The sequence below is a fragment of the Lotus japonicus genome, chromosome 5 (genome assembly GCF_012489685.1).
Source record: "Lotus japonicus ecotype B-129 chromosome 5, LjGifu_v1.2".
NCBI lineage: Eukaryota > Viridiplantae > Streptophyta > Magnoliopsida > Fabales > Fabaceae > Lotus > Lotus japonicus.
Genome location: NC_080045.1, coordinates 64,710,910 through 64,727,953, shown reverse-complemented (window position 1 = coordinate 64,727,953; position 17,044 = coordinate 64,710,910). Strand labels below are relative to the sequence as shown.

The 17,044-nt window shown below is 36.2% G+C and overlaps 2 protein-coding genes across 2 annotated transcripts; both read left to right on the top strand.

Annotated features, from left to right (window-relative positions):
- The first annotated feature begins 2,497 nt into the window (after nt 1–2,497).
- Nucleotides 2,498–3,999, top strand: LOC130720986 (heavy metal-associated isoprenylated plant protein 20-like). The gene is made up of 3 exons (XM_057571707.1): nt 2,498–2,693; nt 2,794–2,869; nt 3,455–3,999. The coding sequence occupies exons 1-3, from the start codon at nt 2,622–2,624 to the stop codon at nt 3,745–3,747; spliced, it is 441 nt and encodes a 146-aa protein (XP_057427690.1). The 5' UTR covers nt 2,498–2,621; the 3' UTR covers nt 3,748–3,999.
- Nucleotides 4,000–13,158: 9,159 nt separating this feature from the next.
- Nucleotides 13,159–15,834, top strand: LOC130718930 (protein ALP1-like). Its single transcript, XM_057569579.1, has one exon. The coding sequence runs from the start codon at nt 14,358–14,360 to the stop codon at nt 15,804–15,806; it is 1,449 nt and encodes a 482-aa protein (XP_057425562.1). The 5' UTR covers nt 13,159–14,357; the 3' UTR covers nt 15,807–15,834.
- The last annotated feature ends 1,210 nt before the right edge of the window (nt 15,835–17,044 follow it).

Genomic DNA, 17,044 nt, shown 5'->3' with positions numbered 1-17,044 from the left:
TTTCCAAATATAAGTACTCTCTCCATGTGACAGGGGCTAATCATTGGCATCAACTTTCCGATCGATAGAGAGAAACCCCATATAGAAAGGTGCCATCAATCAAAGTACCAATATGCTTGATCCTAGACAACAAGAGAAACATGAACTGTAGTTGGATCGTGACATGCATCATGCATGGATGAATGATGGAACCTAACAGAACGCAATATGAGCCATGAATTGAGGCCCAGGAGAGTCTGAAATTGAATGATTGTTGTTATCTGTTTCTCTCACACCATATATATGTGGATCAATCTAGCTTGACCTAGCAACCTTCCACTTGTCATGCATGAAACGCAGGTTGGCTCCAGATCAATAACCTAGCTAGAGATATGGCTTAAATCTTAACTTTACCAAAGTTACTAATTAATATACGTTCAACGAGATAAACATCACTTAAAATAATGATCCTATATAAGTATGGTTTTATTTGGCTAATTTCCAGTTGTTTAGATATCGCCACTGACACTTTCACATTGATACATCACAATCACTTTCCAAAAAAATAATATCACCACAATTTTTTTGATTATAGATATGCATGTTTTTCTATAATCAAAATGATACATCACATTTATGGATGTGACCGATTCTTCTTCAATCAAATTAATAATTGAGGTGTTCTTTCGACGATGTCTTCGGTGGTTCAGTTTCAAACTGAACCACCATGATGCAGGTACTGTTTCCCATTTAAAGTACCATTATCCCCATTTATTCTTTTCACCTCCCTTCCTTCTCCTCTACTCTCATAGTCTCTCTTAGATTGTCTCCGGCGACATGTGTCGCTGTCACCAGCTGCCGCTCCACGACCTCCGCCCCTCCACCACCTCCTACAATCTTTCCTCTTTCACTGTCAACGAAAATGCCTGAAGAGGCTTATACCCTCTGACTAGTGATGGAATTGGTCCATTACCTCAACAAACACATCCAAAAATGATCTCATAATTTCTCTTCATCATGTTATTACACACCTTCCTCTTGCTTGCATTTTATTTTTGTTTATTTCCAAAAGGAATTTACTTTCTCCCGTTATTAGGAATTCGAGGAAGACCCAGAATTTGTTATTTGTAATCTAACAATTTTCTAGTCCTTTTGCTTGAAACTGGTTTGCTAGATACACACAACAATCACCTTAATCAGAACTTGTTTCATTCTCGCTTTCTATTACTTGAAGAACTAATCAATTCAGCAATATGCTTAGGAAAAAATTTTGTTCAGATCCACACCAAATTCGTATCAGATCTAGGAGAGTTTGATGAATGTACGCTTTCGGATTCTGGTACTTCCGGATCTCCCTCATAGCGATGGACTTCCTCGCAGTTCATGGTACAGGGCATTGAAAAGTTTTTGGAAAAAAATAGAACATCTAACGAACTGAAACTCGTGAAGAAGAGAAGTGATTAGAAAGCTCAGATCTGGAAGTGTCTGTGGTTAAGGATCTGTGAAGGAGCATATCTGGTCTCCCGATGGCGGTGACCGATCGGAGGTGGGAGAGAGGGGCAGAAGTGGGGAAGTGTGACGGTGGGGAGTTGGTGGTAAATTGAAAAGGATAGTTTAGTAAATTTAGGTTTCAACCACAATTAATCTCAATCACTTAATTTTAAACTATTATATCCAATGGTTGTGCTTTAATTGATCCACCGTGGTTCATTTTTTCAATGACCCACCGAAGCCATATGTAGAGAGTTGATACTTGATTTGAGTTTTTATTTATGAATATGAATCATGTTAAAAACATAAATTATTTACCGAAAGACACAAAGTAGTTCTAACTTAAGAATATGTATTGGGTTCAAGTCTTTGTGAATTTAAAAGTGTTAAATACTTAATATAGAAAATTTTGTCGTCTATAATGATCCTACCTAATAGAAATTGTGCCAATACATGCTAGGTCATTTGTTATACATGCGTTTAATTCTCGTTGTTGATGTGAGAGTTGTGTTAGTGGGTGATCTGTAAATACCTTTGTAAGTGACCTATGATCTTAGGACATATTTTAGTATGTTATGGTGATCAAAGCCGAACTCACCCAAAGTTTTTATTAACAAAATAAAAAAAAAAACTCCATGAAGTAATTTATGCAACATTTTTTAAAATTGAGATGACAAAGATTTTATTAATGAAAAAAAAATTGAGTCTTGAATAATCACACTATTCAAGAGTAACGGGTCATCACAGTAGTATTCTATAATTCTCAAGTAATTTATGCAACTTGAACTTGTTTCTAATCATCATATTCTCAAATAATTAACTCATTAAATTCAATAGTTTTGTGTGTGTTGGTGTCAATGAGCTTGAAGCTAGTGCTCAAAACCAAGTTGTATCTGTCATGGTGATATTTGCGGGAAACACATGATTATAGAGTAGAAAAAGGTCATTGTCCAAACACTAATTTATACATTAAATTATAGCACAATTTGGGCACCAATCATGGCAATGAAATCACTTCCCTTATATAAGCATATGTAATTTATGTCACCAAAATAGTGTTCTTGATTCTCCCTCCTCTCTCTCTGTTTCAAGTACTCTGTTCTTTCTTTTCTCCTTCCCCTGTTTCAACCAATTTTATCGTTAAGGAAGAAATGGGTGCTTTTGATTTTCTTTCAGATTACTTCTCAGTTTCCACCCCAAGAAAGAAACGCAAGCCAATGCAGGTTTTCATTGGCTTCTTTACCATTATTTTTGTGTGTATGTTAATGGTGGTTTTAATTTCAAGCAAAATCTGATTTTTCTTCTTCTTGTTTTGTGATATAGACAGTGGAAATCAAGGTGAAAATGGACTGTGATGGCTGTGAAAGAAGAGTTCGGAATTCTGTTTCCAACATGAAAGGTTCATACCTATCACTTTTCCTGCTCTACTATTTTTCAAAGCAGAAAATGGAAGAAAATTTCATACTTTCATCTAATCATCTTCCAGTCTAAACAAGCATAAGTATTCTGTCGAAATACACTATTTCTGAAATTAATTCTATGAAAAAAACATTTTACTCAAACTTAAAACAAACATAATCTTATATGTACTTAGACTTAGTGTCTTTGGTTTCCTGTTGAAAGCAGTTCAAGAGACATATTGTATTTTCATGACAGTTTTTCCAAACTTAACATAGTTGTTGGAATCAATAGATAAACAAATACATGGTTATGCCCTTTTTTGAAAAGCTTATTTGTGTTTCTCTTATAGCATAATCTATATATATCCAAGAGTTTGTGGATGAGCTTAATTCAGTTTATGGCATACCTATTACCTGTTTTGAATTTATTTTCATAAGTTGTTTAGATTAATTTCTACATAACATATATTCATTTTATTTTAATAAATTTCTCAAATTAATTTAATTATCAATAGGCGCTTAGCATAAGTGTTTAATTAAACTATTTAACGAAAGACACTCTTAACCATTTGAGAACAATTCAGGTGTGAAGGAAGTGGAGGTGAACAGAAAGCAAAGCAAGGTAAGTGTGACAGGCTATGTGGATAGAAACAAGGTCCTAAAGAAAGTGCAGAGCACAGGAAAAAGAGCAGAGTTTTGGCCCTATATTCAATATAACTTGGTGGCATATCCATATGTAGCACAAGCATATGACAAAAAGGCACCATCTGGGTATGTGAAAAACACTGATCTAGCACTCCCCAATCCAAACGCACCTGATGAGAAGCTCACCACCCTCTTCAGTGATGACAACCCCAATGCATGTTCAATCATGTAGAGCAATTTTAGTCATACACAAGATCAAGGGCTAGCTAGTAGAACTTAGAAGAGCAGGGAAGGTTGTTTTGTGACTACTTAGGCGATCGTTGTGATAGTTACCTGTGTTTAATTACCACTATTATATGTACTTCATGGTCATCTTGTAGAAACTGCTTATAATAGTAGTTATGATGTACCTATGTGTTCTTAACATACCAAGTTTTAACTTCAGTAATAATGGAAAAGTAAAAGATGATAATTGGTGCTATGATATTTCAGATACAATCACGAGAGGAAAAATGGCTATGCATAATTTCATACCAACTTCTAGAAGGGGAGTCATATAGTGTATCATTATTTTAAGTAGTCCACCAATGAAATTATTATATCAATATGTATTAACAGTGAATCACTGGTGGATCACTGTAAAAATAGTTTATCTTGTAATTTTTATCTTATAATTATATGCATAATAAAGGTTATAATTCATTATGGAAAGTGTTCTTATTAATTGATTGGGATAGAAATTTGGACACGTTAATACTCAATTGGTATTTACTATTTACACACATTAACAATAGGCAAAGTGAAAAAGACCTCCAACACTGCAGGGTGGATGTACATTCATGCTCTTCAATCCCAGCGCTGACTACCTGCCTTAATTTCAACATATTATGTCTAAAAGTACCTATAATTGATGATGAAGGTATAACCCCAGCAATTGGATATAGCCATGTACGTGGGTGAATGATGCAGGGTATGTATGGTTTTCAGCTGAAATTATGCTCAACTGATATATTTAGCTTTTCAAAACAATTTTTCCAACTGGATAAAGGTGTTTGATTGAGAAAAAGTGATTTCATATTAGTTCAATAGATGAACAAATAAGCATGTGATTGGATATCCGCTAAAATATTTATAGAAATGTTTGTCAATATCTTAACATCACGAATTAGTTTTTAAAAAGAGATAGCTTTCCTTTCAAAGAAAAAAATATAAAATAAAATTGCGATCGTGTTTGTCAAACTAGAGGCATCATCTTATCTTGCTTTCCCTTTAATGTTCGGATTATACGGGAAAATGACAATGTAGTGGATGTGATCAAGCCTCATATCCAACCATGTTTGGTTTTATAGTTATTCACATATTTCAAATAAAGATCTTAATAGAATTTTTAAAAGGATAATAATACATTTAAACTCCAATTCCATTTACGCAAAAAGAGATATGAGTATAAGAGAAAGAAATAAAAAAATATATAATAGATGATATGATAGGAAAATAAGAATAAAATAAGATATAAAAAGTTCGTATGTATGTAGTCTACCTAGATTCAAAGATACCCTTAAAAAAATCATGATGTTTCTTTCCCAATTATCTAGTTATTTCTCTTGCTACTTTCCAATTCTTGGGGTTTGTTTCATTGCTTCTTTCCTTGATCTAGCAAATCTCGCATATAAATCGGCCTATAAATCTCTAGTGAAAGCGGCAAACTGATGAAGGTGATGCTTACTAAGAAGCAACATTCAGGAGACCAAGGAGAAGATAAATTAGTTTCGATCCTTCAGTTGTTATTGTAATTGCTCTTCTTGAACCCTTTTGTATTTATGTTGGTTGTTGTTGCCTTGTTGGGGTTAGGTCATAAAATAAATATTAAGATGCCAAGGGTAGTTTGGTTCGGATCGAGTACTTCATTCTAAAATTTTCATACTACATTTTAAAATTCTCAAACCCAAAACTTAAACCGAGTTTTTTGGATTAATAGAAATCATATAAAAATGAAAGGCTATACCTAGTTATGAATTGAGGAAATCATCAAGCAATCAAGCCGAAGGGCAAAAGGTTGTAAATGAATTTATACTATAGTACCACCAGGCCTTGGGTTTCTTGCAAATTGCAATGATAGCTAGTTGCCACCTTTATATTTTTAATTAAAAAGCAGCAATGGAAAGCATATAAAATGCTTTTCTAATCCAATTATTAGAGCTATGTATATGTTGGTGCGGTTCCACATATAGTCTTGTACTAAAGGTGAATAGCCCCACTTTTAAAGTGGTTGCCTTTTGTGATCCCTTTCTTTTCTTTTGTGTTCATCCTTAATTAAAGGTAGATATTGGCCAAAGGGAAATTCCAATAATAAAGACCTTTTTTTTGGTCAAAAGAGTAGTGAGCATCTGAAATTCAGCAAAAAGGTTTTAAGTCCAAACCAAAAAGCTACTTTTGGATTTGCAATGCAAGGTCTCCAAATGAGGCATGCAATCATGGGTTATGTCCAGGACCAGATTGGCATGGGCTTATACAAAAGGACATATTCTTCAATCCTCAAACTCGGATCCATATTAAAGATTCATTAGGGATGTGTGCTTTTATGGAGTGAATAGAGTGTTGTTAACAACTTGTGAGTTGAGCAAAAAAAAATGTTCATAACACATCCTCAAACTCGCATACAAATATTCATGGATCTGTTGGTGAATATTTAAGTACAAGTATGATTCAAAATAATTGAATTCTACTAAACTATATTTTTTTTAATTTGAGTTGAAATATGAGCAAAATTATATAATTAATTTTTAATATTACAAATAATTTTTTTATTACATGTTACATATTTTATGATTATTTAATATCACTTTCAATTAAAAAAGAAGAAGAATAAAATATAAAATTAACTAAATTAAATTATCTTAAATTGAATTCAAATGTAAAAGAAGGGCATATGATGATAAAAAATAAGAAAATCAAATAGATTCAATTGAGTGATTTTTCTCCAATTCAACCCATGAACACACTCTTAACTAGCTATGTCTTGTGTAGCAAAATCGACTAAACAACCATTTTGGTCCTTGATTGTGTTCACTTATGACGGTCCAGTCCTTATACTTTGAAAATGGTCGTTTTTCATCCCTGAATGTGTTGTCGTCGGTCAAGTTAGTCCTTGATTCAATTTTCCGTTAGTCCCTGGGACGGAAAATGACAAGTGCTACTATTTTTGCCTCGTTGGCTTGACACGTGATCGATGACTCAGATCTTATTATCTCACCTTAGTCAATTTAGTCCTCTCAGAACCCTAAATCCCCAAATTATTGGTTCTTCATCTTCTTCCCACAATTATGGAATTTTGCATCAATTTCTTCTTATAAGAAGAACAAAAACCTAGAAAAACTAAAATCTCCATTCTTCCTTCCATTCTCCAGAACCAACAGAAAAAGATACCCCTTCAACCACCATCACTCCCCTTCATCAGCCTCACCACTTCCTCAAAGGAGAGAAAAGGCCAAAGAGAAGGAGGTTCTCGCAGTGGCGTGAGTTTAACGGCAAGGGCCAAGGAGGACGCCGCATTTGACGGTGGTGCACGTGCCATGCCGATGGAGGTAGATCGAGGAAAGAGAACGACGAAGGCATGGCTGGGCATGTGGTGGGGATCTGGGTTTGCGAGACTGGGGTTCTGGGTGGTGGAAGGCATGGCGATGGAGGAAAGACTGAACAGTGGGGATTTTCAAGAAGCATAACAAGAACCACTAATTTGGGGCTTTAGGGTTCTGATTTCCGATTACGGTCGCTTCTCAACCAGTGTCAATGGTGTGTTTGGTGTAAGGAAAGCAAGTGGTTGCGTTGGTGCTTTGGTGGTTATTGCAGGTTTGAGCTTTGTCAGTTGTTCATAGTCTATTGTTTTTTTTTTTTTGCAATAGAAGGAACAAATTAAAGATTAAAAGCTTGATGTAATCTCACTAACCATGTCCCCAAAAATTATGACATGATCTTCAGCAATTTTAGGATAGAACTATTGTTTTGTTGGGGAGGTTAGCCCTTGTATTAGTTATGATGATTATATATGAAATGTACACTTTGCTAAAAAAATTGTAAATTTGTAATGATGATCAGGTGAATGAAAATCCTTTGGTTCATAGACACTGATTTTTGTCTCTTTTGAGTGTAGTACTATGCTATCTCAATTGAGTTGGGGCATCTCTTTTTGTTTCGTTGCCACACACACGTCTCCATTAGAGTTTGTTGAGAAAATGGAAGATAATAATGTTAAAAGAGATGGAAGAAACAATTAAAAAAATACCTTGCTATAGATAGCATTACTGAAAATTTGGTTTGTGATAGAGCATGCTTACATCTATTTATTTGATCCCATATAGTAGGATATGGCATGGTTGTTGTTGCTGATGCTACTAAATGCAAGTATGCTATTGGTCCTAATATACCTTCTGTTTTAATACACCTTAAAGGAGGTACTCTTACCAACTTTCAGCTCAAGTACCTTGTTTGACTGCATGGTGAACCCGGTTCTCATTTTGCTTCTTTTTGGGTTGCTTTGGTTAATTGTATATTTGATGGTTATGTGAGTAAAGTGGCATGTGTGGGCATGTGAGTTGAGTGGATATGTGTGGCCATAGTTGGATGATTTTGGTGTTAGCTTTATGAGTGTTATAACTGGTGTTATCTGAGGGTGTTTTAACTGCCCATATTTGTTATTGCTTCTAATTTGTTTCTAGATTCAAGAGATTTCTCTCATCTAAAATTGGGTTGATGGGAGTGGTTACTGTGGAAACGTGTGAGGGAATTCTGGGATTGGTGTGGTGAAGATGATGAAGAAGAGGTCGAAGATAAAGAAGATGAAGGATGATGAAGATGAACACAATGACGATGAAGAAGAGCAGGAAGAAGAAGAAGAAGCATAAGCATTTTAGAGTTAATGAAGAGTGCGTTTTGATGAAGAGTGTGTTTGATTTAGGGTGGGTACTGGAAATTGTGAAAATTGGGGTAAAGTTAGGATTTAGGGTGGGTTCTGGAAATTGTGAATAATTTATGAGGAAGATGAAGAAGGTGAAGATGAAGAAGGTGAAGATTGGAGTAAACCCTCATTTTGGTCCCTGAATGTGTTCACTTACTACAATCGAGTCCACATTTTAAGAGAAGGTGCCACGTAGGACGCTTGCGTGGAAAAAAACTTGTCATTTGGCATTTTCCGTCTCGGGGACTAACGGAAAACTGAATCAAGGACTAACTTGACCGACGGCAACACATTTAGGGATGAAAAACGATTATTTTCAAATTATAAGGACTGAACCATCATAAATGAATACAATCAAGGACCAAAATGACTGTTTACTCGGCAAAATCAAAATCCAGAGCAAATGATACATGTCTGTTTTGGTCATGGTTGTAAAAACCGGACCGGACCGGCCGGTTCGACCAGTCAGACCGAGAATCGGAAGGGTGAACGGTCTGTTACATGTGAATAACCGGCCATGAAAAAAACCGGATAAAAACCGGTGAGACCGGTTAAGAACCGGTAAACCAGTCAAAACCGGCGATTTTCCGGTTTGAGCCGGTTCAGTGAAAATGACTGAAGAGTGTCACTTTGGTTTCAAAAAAAAAAAAGAAATCCCTTTGCAGCACATGAACTGCGTTGTAGAGTATTGACGCCGACCTTGATGTGTTGAGTTGAGGGGATGGTGAAAGAGAAAGGAGGGAGAGAGAGAGAGAAAAGGAAGTGTGGCAGGAGCAGGAGCGTGTTTCAGAGACTGGAGGCTGCATGAAGATGGATTGGAGGTAAGAGAGGAAAAGAAAAGTATGATAATTTTAGGGTTTGGGTAGTGGGCTCAGTACTTGTTTACAGCTGGGCCTTTTTTATAAAATGTTTCTATTGTTTTGCAAAAAAAAAAATTAGTGTTTTGTCCATAAAAGAATAGACTATTGTAACATATTTATAAAATATACTAATGTCACGACCAAAAAAAAAACCTGAATGTTGTTTTATACCAAAAACAAGGATATATATTGTTAGAACGTGTGCTATTAGAATTATCTTTCCTACTATTTTGGCTGTGATGTTATGCTGGGTATTTTTTTTAGTATGAAGTTATGGATATTTTCTTTTTTTCTTTTCAAAAATTCCTTATATATTCTATATTTATTTTAAAATAATATTATTTAATTTATAGCGGTAATACTGGTTGGACCACGACTCAACTGCGGTTGAACCAATAAACCGTGAACCAGTGCCCTCACCGGTTTGACTACCGGTCCGATTTTCATAACCTTGGTTTTGGTAGAACAAGGACAAAGTACTAACGTAGTGTATGATAACAAAAAAAGGACTAAAGAAGTAACAATAATTTGATGTTGGTACATAAAAAATTTCAGCTTTGTTTTTGGGTCTTCCTTCCCCCACGGGTTGCTTATGATTTTGTCTGTTTGTGAAGCTTTTTTATAATTCTTTTTGGTAATTATTGAGTGGGGACAAAAATACTGTGTTGGAGTTAGAGCCTAATGGGTCAAAACTTTGTTTTGGGGTTGGTTTTGTTTGGGCTTATAATTTCTCTTTCTTCTCTCACATGTTTTTTTGTTTGGTAACAGGGTTTTGCCAGTTTAATTTTTTTTAGGTATAATTGAATCGATAGACCTAAAACTAATCTCTCATTTCACGGCAGTGTACTAAGTGATAGAAAGTTGGTCAGTGGATTTTTTTCATTTCACAAAAACTAACAATTAAATCTACGACCACTTATTTATGAGACCAAGTGTTGAACCACTTAAATAACTCACTCGGTTACTCATTTGATTAAAATTATTTCAACACCTTTTAAATCTATATAAAAGCTATTTATGGTTAAATACAGTTTTTACCTATATATAATAAGTGAGTTTTAATTTTCGTCTCTAATCAAAGTAAAATTACAAAAACACCATGTTCTTTAGACAAATAACTCACTTTAAGTCATAGCTGAAAAAACACCATGCAGAGAAACTTAAGTTTATTGAATGATGACAATAAACCAAACAAGCTGTAGCCTCTAAGTACTTGTTAGAGCGAATTTTTCTGAAGTTTATTTTAACCATGATTTGAAGGTTTTGAATGCAGAACTGAAAATGATAAACAATGAGCGATTGGCTAGTCACCTTCACACATATATATGTTCAGGCCTCAGCGTTGCCCCTAGCTTCTTATTTATGATAGAGAAATCAGTAAATCTCAGTAGGATCTTCTTGTGTTTTGCTCTCTGAATTTATGCTTCTCTAGTTCTCTTTTCCATTAAAAGATGCTAAAACTGATGAAACAAGTTCCAGCAAAAGAAATTGACACATCACATTCAAAGCAGCTGTGGGGACCCCATTGCATACTTGTGATTCCTGGCTACTGTTCCCATTTATGACTTTTGGATATGAAAAACAAATCAGATCATCCCTTGAGCAGGATGCATTGAAATCCCACCCTCATTTTAAACTGTACTAACCCCCTTTCCTCTCACAAGACTTTAATCTGTGCTAATCTTATAATATCTCTCTTTCATTAGAATTAACTATGATATCAGAATCTACTCATACAGAGTTGTACAATAATTTTTAAATATGGACTTTGACAAATAACACTCACTATATAGTATATGAGTAATGATATATACACACCTCATTTTTTAAACACTTCATTTTCACATCTTTTTATTTCTATCTTTCTCATCTTATCATCTATCACAGCTCATATTTTCTCTCTCTTACTTTTTCTTTTATTCTTATCTCTCTCACCATTCCACCTCTCCACCTCAAAAGAGAGGTGTGGATGAAACATTATCCTATAGTATATAGTATATACCATAGTTATTAGCACCGGAAAAAATAAAGTTAAGCCCCTGAATTATAAATGGTCGAGAAAAAATGACAGACTTGAGGGAGAAGCAAAGGACATACAATTAAAGAAGAGGGAAAAATGACTTTTGGTAGAGACAAGATGGTGCAGGTGGTTGGGACTAGCAAGTAATGATGACCTAACAAGGCCTCACACAGTCACACTGGTGACTGAATTACCTATCCCTCTCAGTCCTCTTCCCTAGTCCCAATTCCAGTCCTCAGTCCTCAGTCCTCAGTCCTCAGTCCTCACACACTTTTTCACAGCCTATGTGTGATTGCGTGCCTCTGCTAGAGTAGTACCTCTGTTTATAAAAAAACAAACCAACCAATCTTGTTAATTCTTGTGTGACATGTGAGTGACACGAGGCCCAAACCAAATGTCCTTTCTTCCTCCCAAGTTGCCCTGTGCATATCCCTACCATTAGTGGCTTTTAAACGAGGAACTATGTTTGGGAATTGGGGCCATAAATGGTTAAAAACTTAATCATGTTTCTGTGTTCTCAGGGTTTAGCTACACCCTTCTGGTTCTAATGTTTCATTAGCTACTTAGTTATATAGGTAAACCCCCCTTATCCCACTGGACAACTTTTGTCTTCAAATTGTTCACTTTTCAAATTTGCAACCCAAGTACCCAACTAACAATTTGACTGACACATTAGTTTAACACTTTATTTTTTAAGTAAGTATGAAGTTCAATCTAAACTCATTTGAATAGCAAAAATTTGGTCGGTCAAATCTTGTTTGTTTAGTACAATAACCATGAATAAAGTGATTAGTCTTACGACAATCAACTACCGAGTGTGATATACCTTTACTAAAACTAAGTCAAACATTTCATTTCCTCCCTAGCTAATATTTCGGGAGACTTTTCTGCTTTATTGAATTACACAGAATAAAGTTCTTTTTACATCATGTCAGTAACTTTTTTATCAAATTCTTGATTAGTTATTGAAAATAGCACTGATGCTTGTGTATTAGACTATCAGCAATGGTGTGTAATGTTGAATGTTGAATGTTGAAATGGGTGATTAATGGTGTTGAAATGTGGTGTTGAAAGTTGAAAGGAGGAGAGAGGTGTTGAAAATTTTCAACACAGCTTAAACCTGAGTGCGGTGACACGTGGCAGCGCCTGGTTGGCGAATGCCAGGCGCGTGCCACACACGCGCCAACAAGACGCGTGACCTGCAGAAATGGCAGGCTGTGGGACCCAGGGACTGCGGTGGTGGGACGCGTGGCACGCGTCGGTTGGGCACCGACAGGCGCGTGCGTGCCACGCGTCAGAGGAGAGAGATATGTTCTGATGGCTGACACGTGTCGCGTTTTAATTCGTCCGGGCGATTTTCTTTTATCCTAATCTTTCCAACTCAATTATTTCATTAAAAAAAAAATTAAAAAAATATAAAAAAATTACCAAAATTCATGATTTTTTTTTCTCTATAAATAGAGACTTGGTTCGTTTGATTTGGACACAGAAAAAAAACCAAGTTTTCCATCATCTTATTCATCTTATTATCTTTCAACTATCCCTTTTGCTTTGAAATGGATCCCAACAACTACCATTTCAACACCCAGAATTCTTCTAACCAAATTCCCAACAATTATCAACATCCAAATCAGTTTCCCAACAATTATCAACATCCAAATCAGTTTCCCAACAACCAAATTTCCAACAATTATCAACATCCAAATCAGTTTCCCAACTACCAAAATCCCAACATTTATCAACATCCAAATCAAATTTCCAACTACCAAAATCACAACAATTTTCAAGATCCAACTCAATTTCTCAACCAACGTCCTCATCCCCATCATGGATCTATGTTCAGATATCCATCTCCAACACCGTCGTCTAATGATGGTGCACCTGAATTTCCCGAGTTTTCAACACAAATGAATCTTACTGGCATGACAGCTGGTAATGAAGCCACTCCAAATGAAGAGGATTCAACTCCTACGAGCAGGAGAAGTCACTTACCAGCATGGAACACTGATCAAAATAAGGTGTTAATTAGTGGGTGGCTTAAATATGGAACAAACAGTGTTGTCGGGAGAAACCAAAAAGGAGAAACATTTTGGGGTCAAATTGCTGAGTATTGTAATCAACATTGCTCATTCAATCCTCCGCGGGATGGAAATGCATGCCGAAACCGTTATAATTATATGAGCAAGCAAATAAATAAATGGATTGGCGCTTATGAAGGCGCTAAGCGTATGCAACGAAGCGGTTGGTCGGAGAATGATATTTTGACCCAAGCGCAAGAATTATACGCAGATGGGAAGAAGGGTCAATTTAATTTGATGGCAGAATGGGAGGCTCTCCGCGATCAACCACGTTACAGTAGTCAAGCAGGAGGAAGTGTTGGCTCAGGAAGTAGTGGATCTAAGAGATCTCGCGAGAGTGATGCATGTGGCTCAAACTCTATAGGATCGATTCCCCGTCCAATGGGTAGGGATGCAGCTAAAAAAAAGGGTAAAAAGAAGAGCACAACAGCTGCCTTGGAGGCGATGGAGAAAGATTGGACTGCATACAAACAAGTCAAGGAGATAGAGGTTGAACAATTGAAGCAGATGGCGGCGATGCAACAAGAGACTAATAGATTGAGGAAAGAGGAGACTGAAGCTAAGAAAATGGAATTATTTCTAAAGTTAAGTGAAGAGGAGCATCTCAGTGACCACAAGAAAGAGCTGTTGAAGCGGTTGTCCCAAGAGCTCTTTGGAAATTAATTTTCTGTAGTGTTTGCTTTATTATTTTTCATGTGGTGTCAAGTCTGTAGTGTTTGCTTTAATAATTTGTCAGTGTTGTCGAGTCTGTAGTGTTTGCTTTAATAATTTGTCAGTGTTTTGTCAAGTCTGTACTGTTTACTTTAATAATTTGTCGGTGTTGTCAGTGGCTTTAATGTATGGGTTACCGAGTTTGAATATGCATCACTCAATTCGAATCTAGTCCTTATCCGATAATTAACTATAGTTCATATTATTTCGAATCCGTCAATGTCCACCATTCAAGTTATCTATATATATGGACTCATAGATCCACCATTCAATGTATCTCTTCCCATCTCTTCCCATCTACTTCCCATCTACTTCCCATCTCTTCCCATCTACTTCCCATCTTTTCCCATCTCTTCCCATCTACTTCAAATTTCACAAAAAATGGATCCACCAGAGTTTGATCTCGAAGCTTACCTTGAAAAAAGCAAGAGAGAAGACACTTATGTACTCAACCACTTTAGGGAGCGTAGAAATATAATATTGGAGGGTAGCGCACCTCGTGGTAGAAAATATTTCAGTAGAGATCATGCAGGGGCAAACCAAAGGCTAATTGACGACTACTTTGCCAATGAGCCTACATACGACGATGGAATATTCCGTCGCCGGTACCGGATGCAAAAACATTTGTTCCTTCGAATCGTTGCGGACCTTTCAAGTAGTGATAGCTACTTCACCCAGCGAGTCGATGCAGCGAAGAAAGAATGTATATCGCCCTTAGCAAAATGCACCACAGCAATGCGAATGTTAGCATATGGTGTGGCAGCAGATGCAGTCGACGAGTACATCAAAATAGGAGAGACTACAGCATTGGAGTGTGTACGTAGATTCTGTAAAGGAATCATACGATTGTATGAGCAAGAGTACATGAGAGCACCAACCCAAGAGGACCTGCAAAGAATACTACAGGTTAGTGAAATGCGGGGGTTCCCAGGCATGATCGGGAGTATTGACTGCATGCACTGGGAGTGGAAAAATTGTCCTAAAGCATGGGAAGGTCAATTTGCTAGAGGGGATAAGGGAACTACCACAGTTATTCTTGAAGCAGTTGCATCTCCTGATCTTTGGATCTGGCATGCTTTTTTTGGATGTCCGGGAACCTTGAACGATATAAACGTTCTAGACCGGTCACCAGTGTTTGATGAATTGGAACAGGGAAACGCTCCACGTGTGAATTTCATCGTGAACCAACGTCCCTATAATATGGCATACTATCTAGCTGATGGTATCTACCCTTCTTATCCAACTTTCGTCAAGTCTATTAGACTTCCTCAAACTGAACCCGATAAGTGCTTTGCAAAACATCAGGAGGGATGTCGGAAGGACATCGAACGTGCATTTGGAGTGCTTCAAGCTCGTTTTAAAATCATCCGTGAACCAGCTCGCTTCTGGGACATAACTGATTTGGGTATCATCATGAGGTCATGCATCATATTACATAATATGATTGTTGAGGATGAACGAGATACATATGCTCAACGATGGACCGATTTTGAGCAAGCTGAGGGAAGTGGATCTAGTACACCGCAACCATACTCGACCGAGGTGTTACCCGCTTTTGCGGATCACGTGCGTGCTAGATCCGAGTTCCGTGATCCAAATGTCCATCACCAACTACAAGCAGATCTAGTGAAGCACATCTGGGCAAAGTTTGGAATGTATGATGATTAAATATGCTTTGTATCGTACTAATTACGTTATTTATGTGTTGTGTGTTTAGTTTGTTGTCTTGCATTTTAAGTTAAGCAAATAAAATGTATTATTGTGTGCTTTGTTACTTTTCTTCCATTTGAAGTTAATAAAATAAAATAAAATATTGTGTATATTTTTTTTAAAAAATATTAAATTGTTAAGTGTTTTAATTTAAATTATGTTAAAAAAATATTACGTTAATTTAATTTAATTTAAATAAATAAAAAAAATTAAGTTAAATTAAATCGATAATAGTTTATTTAATTTAATTTTTATCGTAAATTTTAATTTTATGAAATCATAAAAAGAAAAATATAAAATTAAATCAAAATATGAAATAAAAGTGGTGGGGTAGGGGGTAGGGTGTTGAATGAAAAACCATTGGAGTGGGTAAAAGTTGAATGAAGTGTTGAACTGGAGAGAGAAGGTGATGTGGAGTGTTGGGAAGAGAAAAAGTGGTGTTGAAAGTTGAAACCATTGTGGATAGTCTTAGATGACTTAAAAAATAAATACCGATTCTGTTAGCTTGTTTCAGGCTTTCCACACAAAATTTCTCTTTAATTGTCCAACGTGAAGTACTTTATTCAGTCTTGCAAAACTCATCACAGACAATTTTTAGTTGATAAATAATCATTCTAATTTTACGATACCAATGAAAAAGTTGGTGTATTTTATGTTAGATGTTGAGTTTTGAAATAACTCTAGTACTTTTTTTTGTAAAAAAAAAACCTATGGTAGTTATCTGCAATAATTTATGAGAGCTGGTTGGGCTGAGCCGCTTCATGATGAGAGCAACTCTTGGTTAGTGAAATGTGGGTGAATCCTAAATAGGGATTTTGGGGGCTAAGTGGGTTTGGTTGAACTCGTTCAATAACTAGTTTATCATCCACCATTTAAATAATTGATGTGCTGCTGTACCCTGATGTTTCACAAATGTGCTGTCTGCACCCCCTGTGTTTAAAATGTGCGGTCAGGGTCCCTGATCTATCTAAAACATGCTAACGATGCCCTTCCGTTAACTTCAGCTACGTTCCGTCTGTTGACCAAACAGAAATGCTGACGTGTCACTTATTTAATTGGTGACGGAAATAATCCGTCACAAAACCACCCTCACCTCACCCTCTCACTCTCGTGTTTTTCTCCTCTCCCTCACAACATCATCTTCTTCATTTTTCTTCACCATCTCCCTCCTTCACTCTCTTTCTTATACCTCATCA

What these genes read in the sequence shown, in the direction of transcription:
- LOC130720986 (XM_057571707.1), top strand. Translation starts at nt 2,622, where the DNA reads ATGGGTGCTTTTGATTTTCTTTCAGATTACTTCTCAGTTTCCACCCCA. An exon ending in AGAAACGCAAGCCAATGCAG is followed by an intron (nt 2,694 to 2,793) that starts GTTTTCATTGGC and finishes TTTGTGATATAG; the next exon opens with ACAGTGGAAATCAAGGTGAA. An exon ending in TTCTGTTTCCAACATGAAAG is followed by an intron (nt 2,870 to 3,454) that starts GTTCATACCTAT and finishes AGAACAATTCAG; the next exon opens with GTGTGAAGGAAGTGGAGGTG.
- LOC130718930 (XM_057569579.1), top strand. Translation starts at nt 14,358, where the DNA reads ATGTCCACCATTCAAGTTATCTATATATATGGACTCATAGATCCACCA.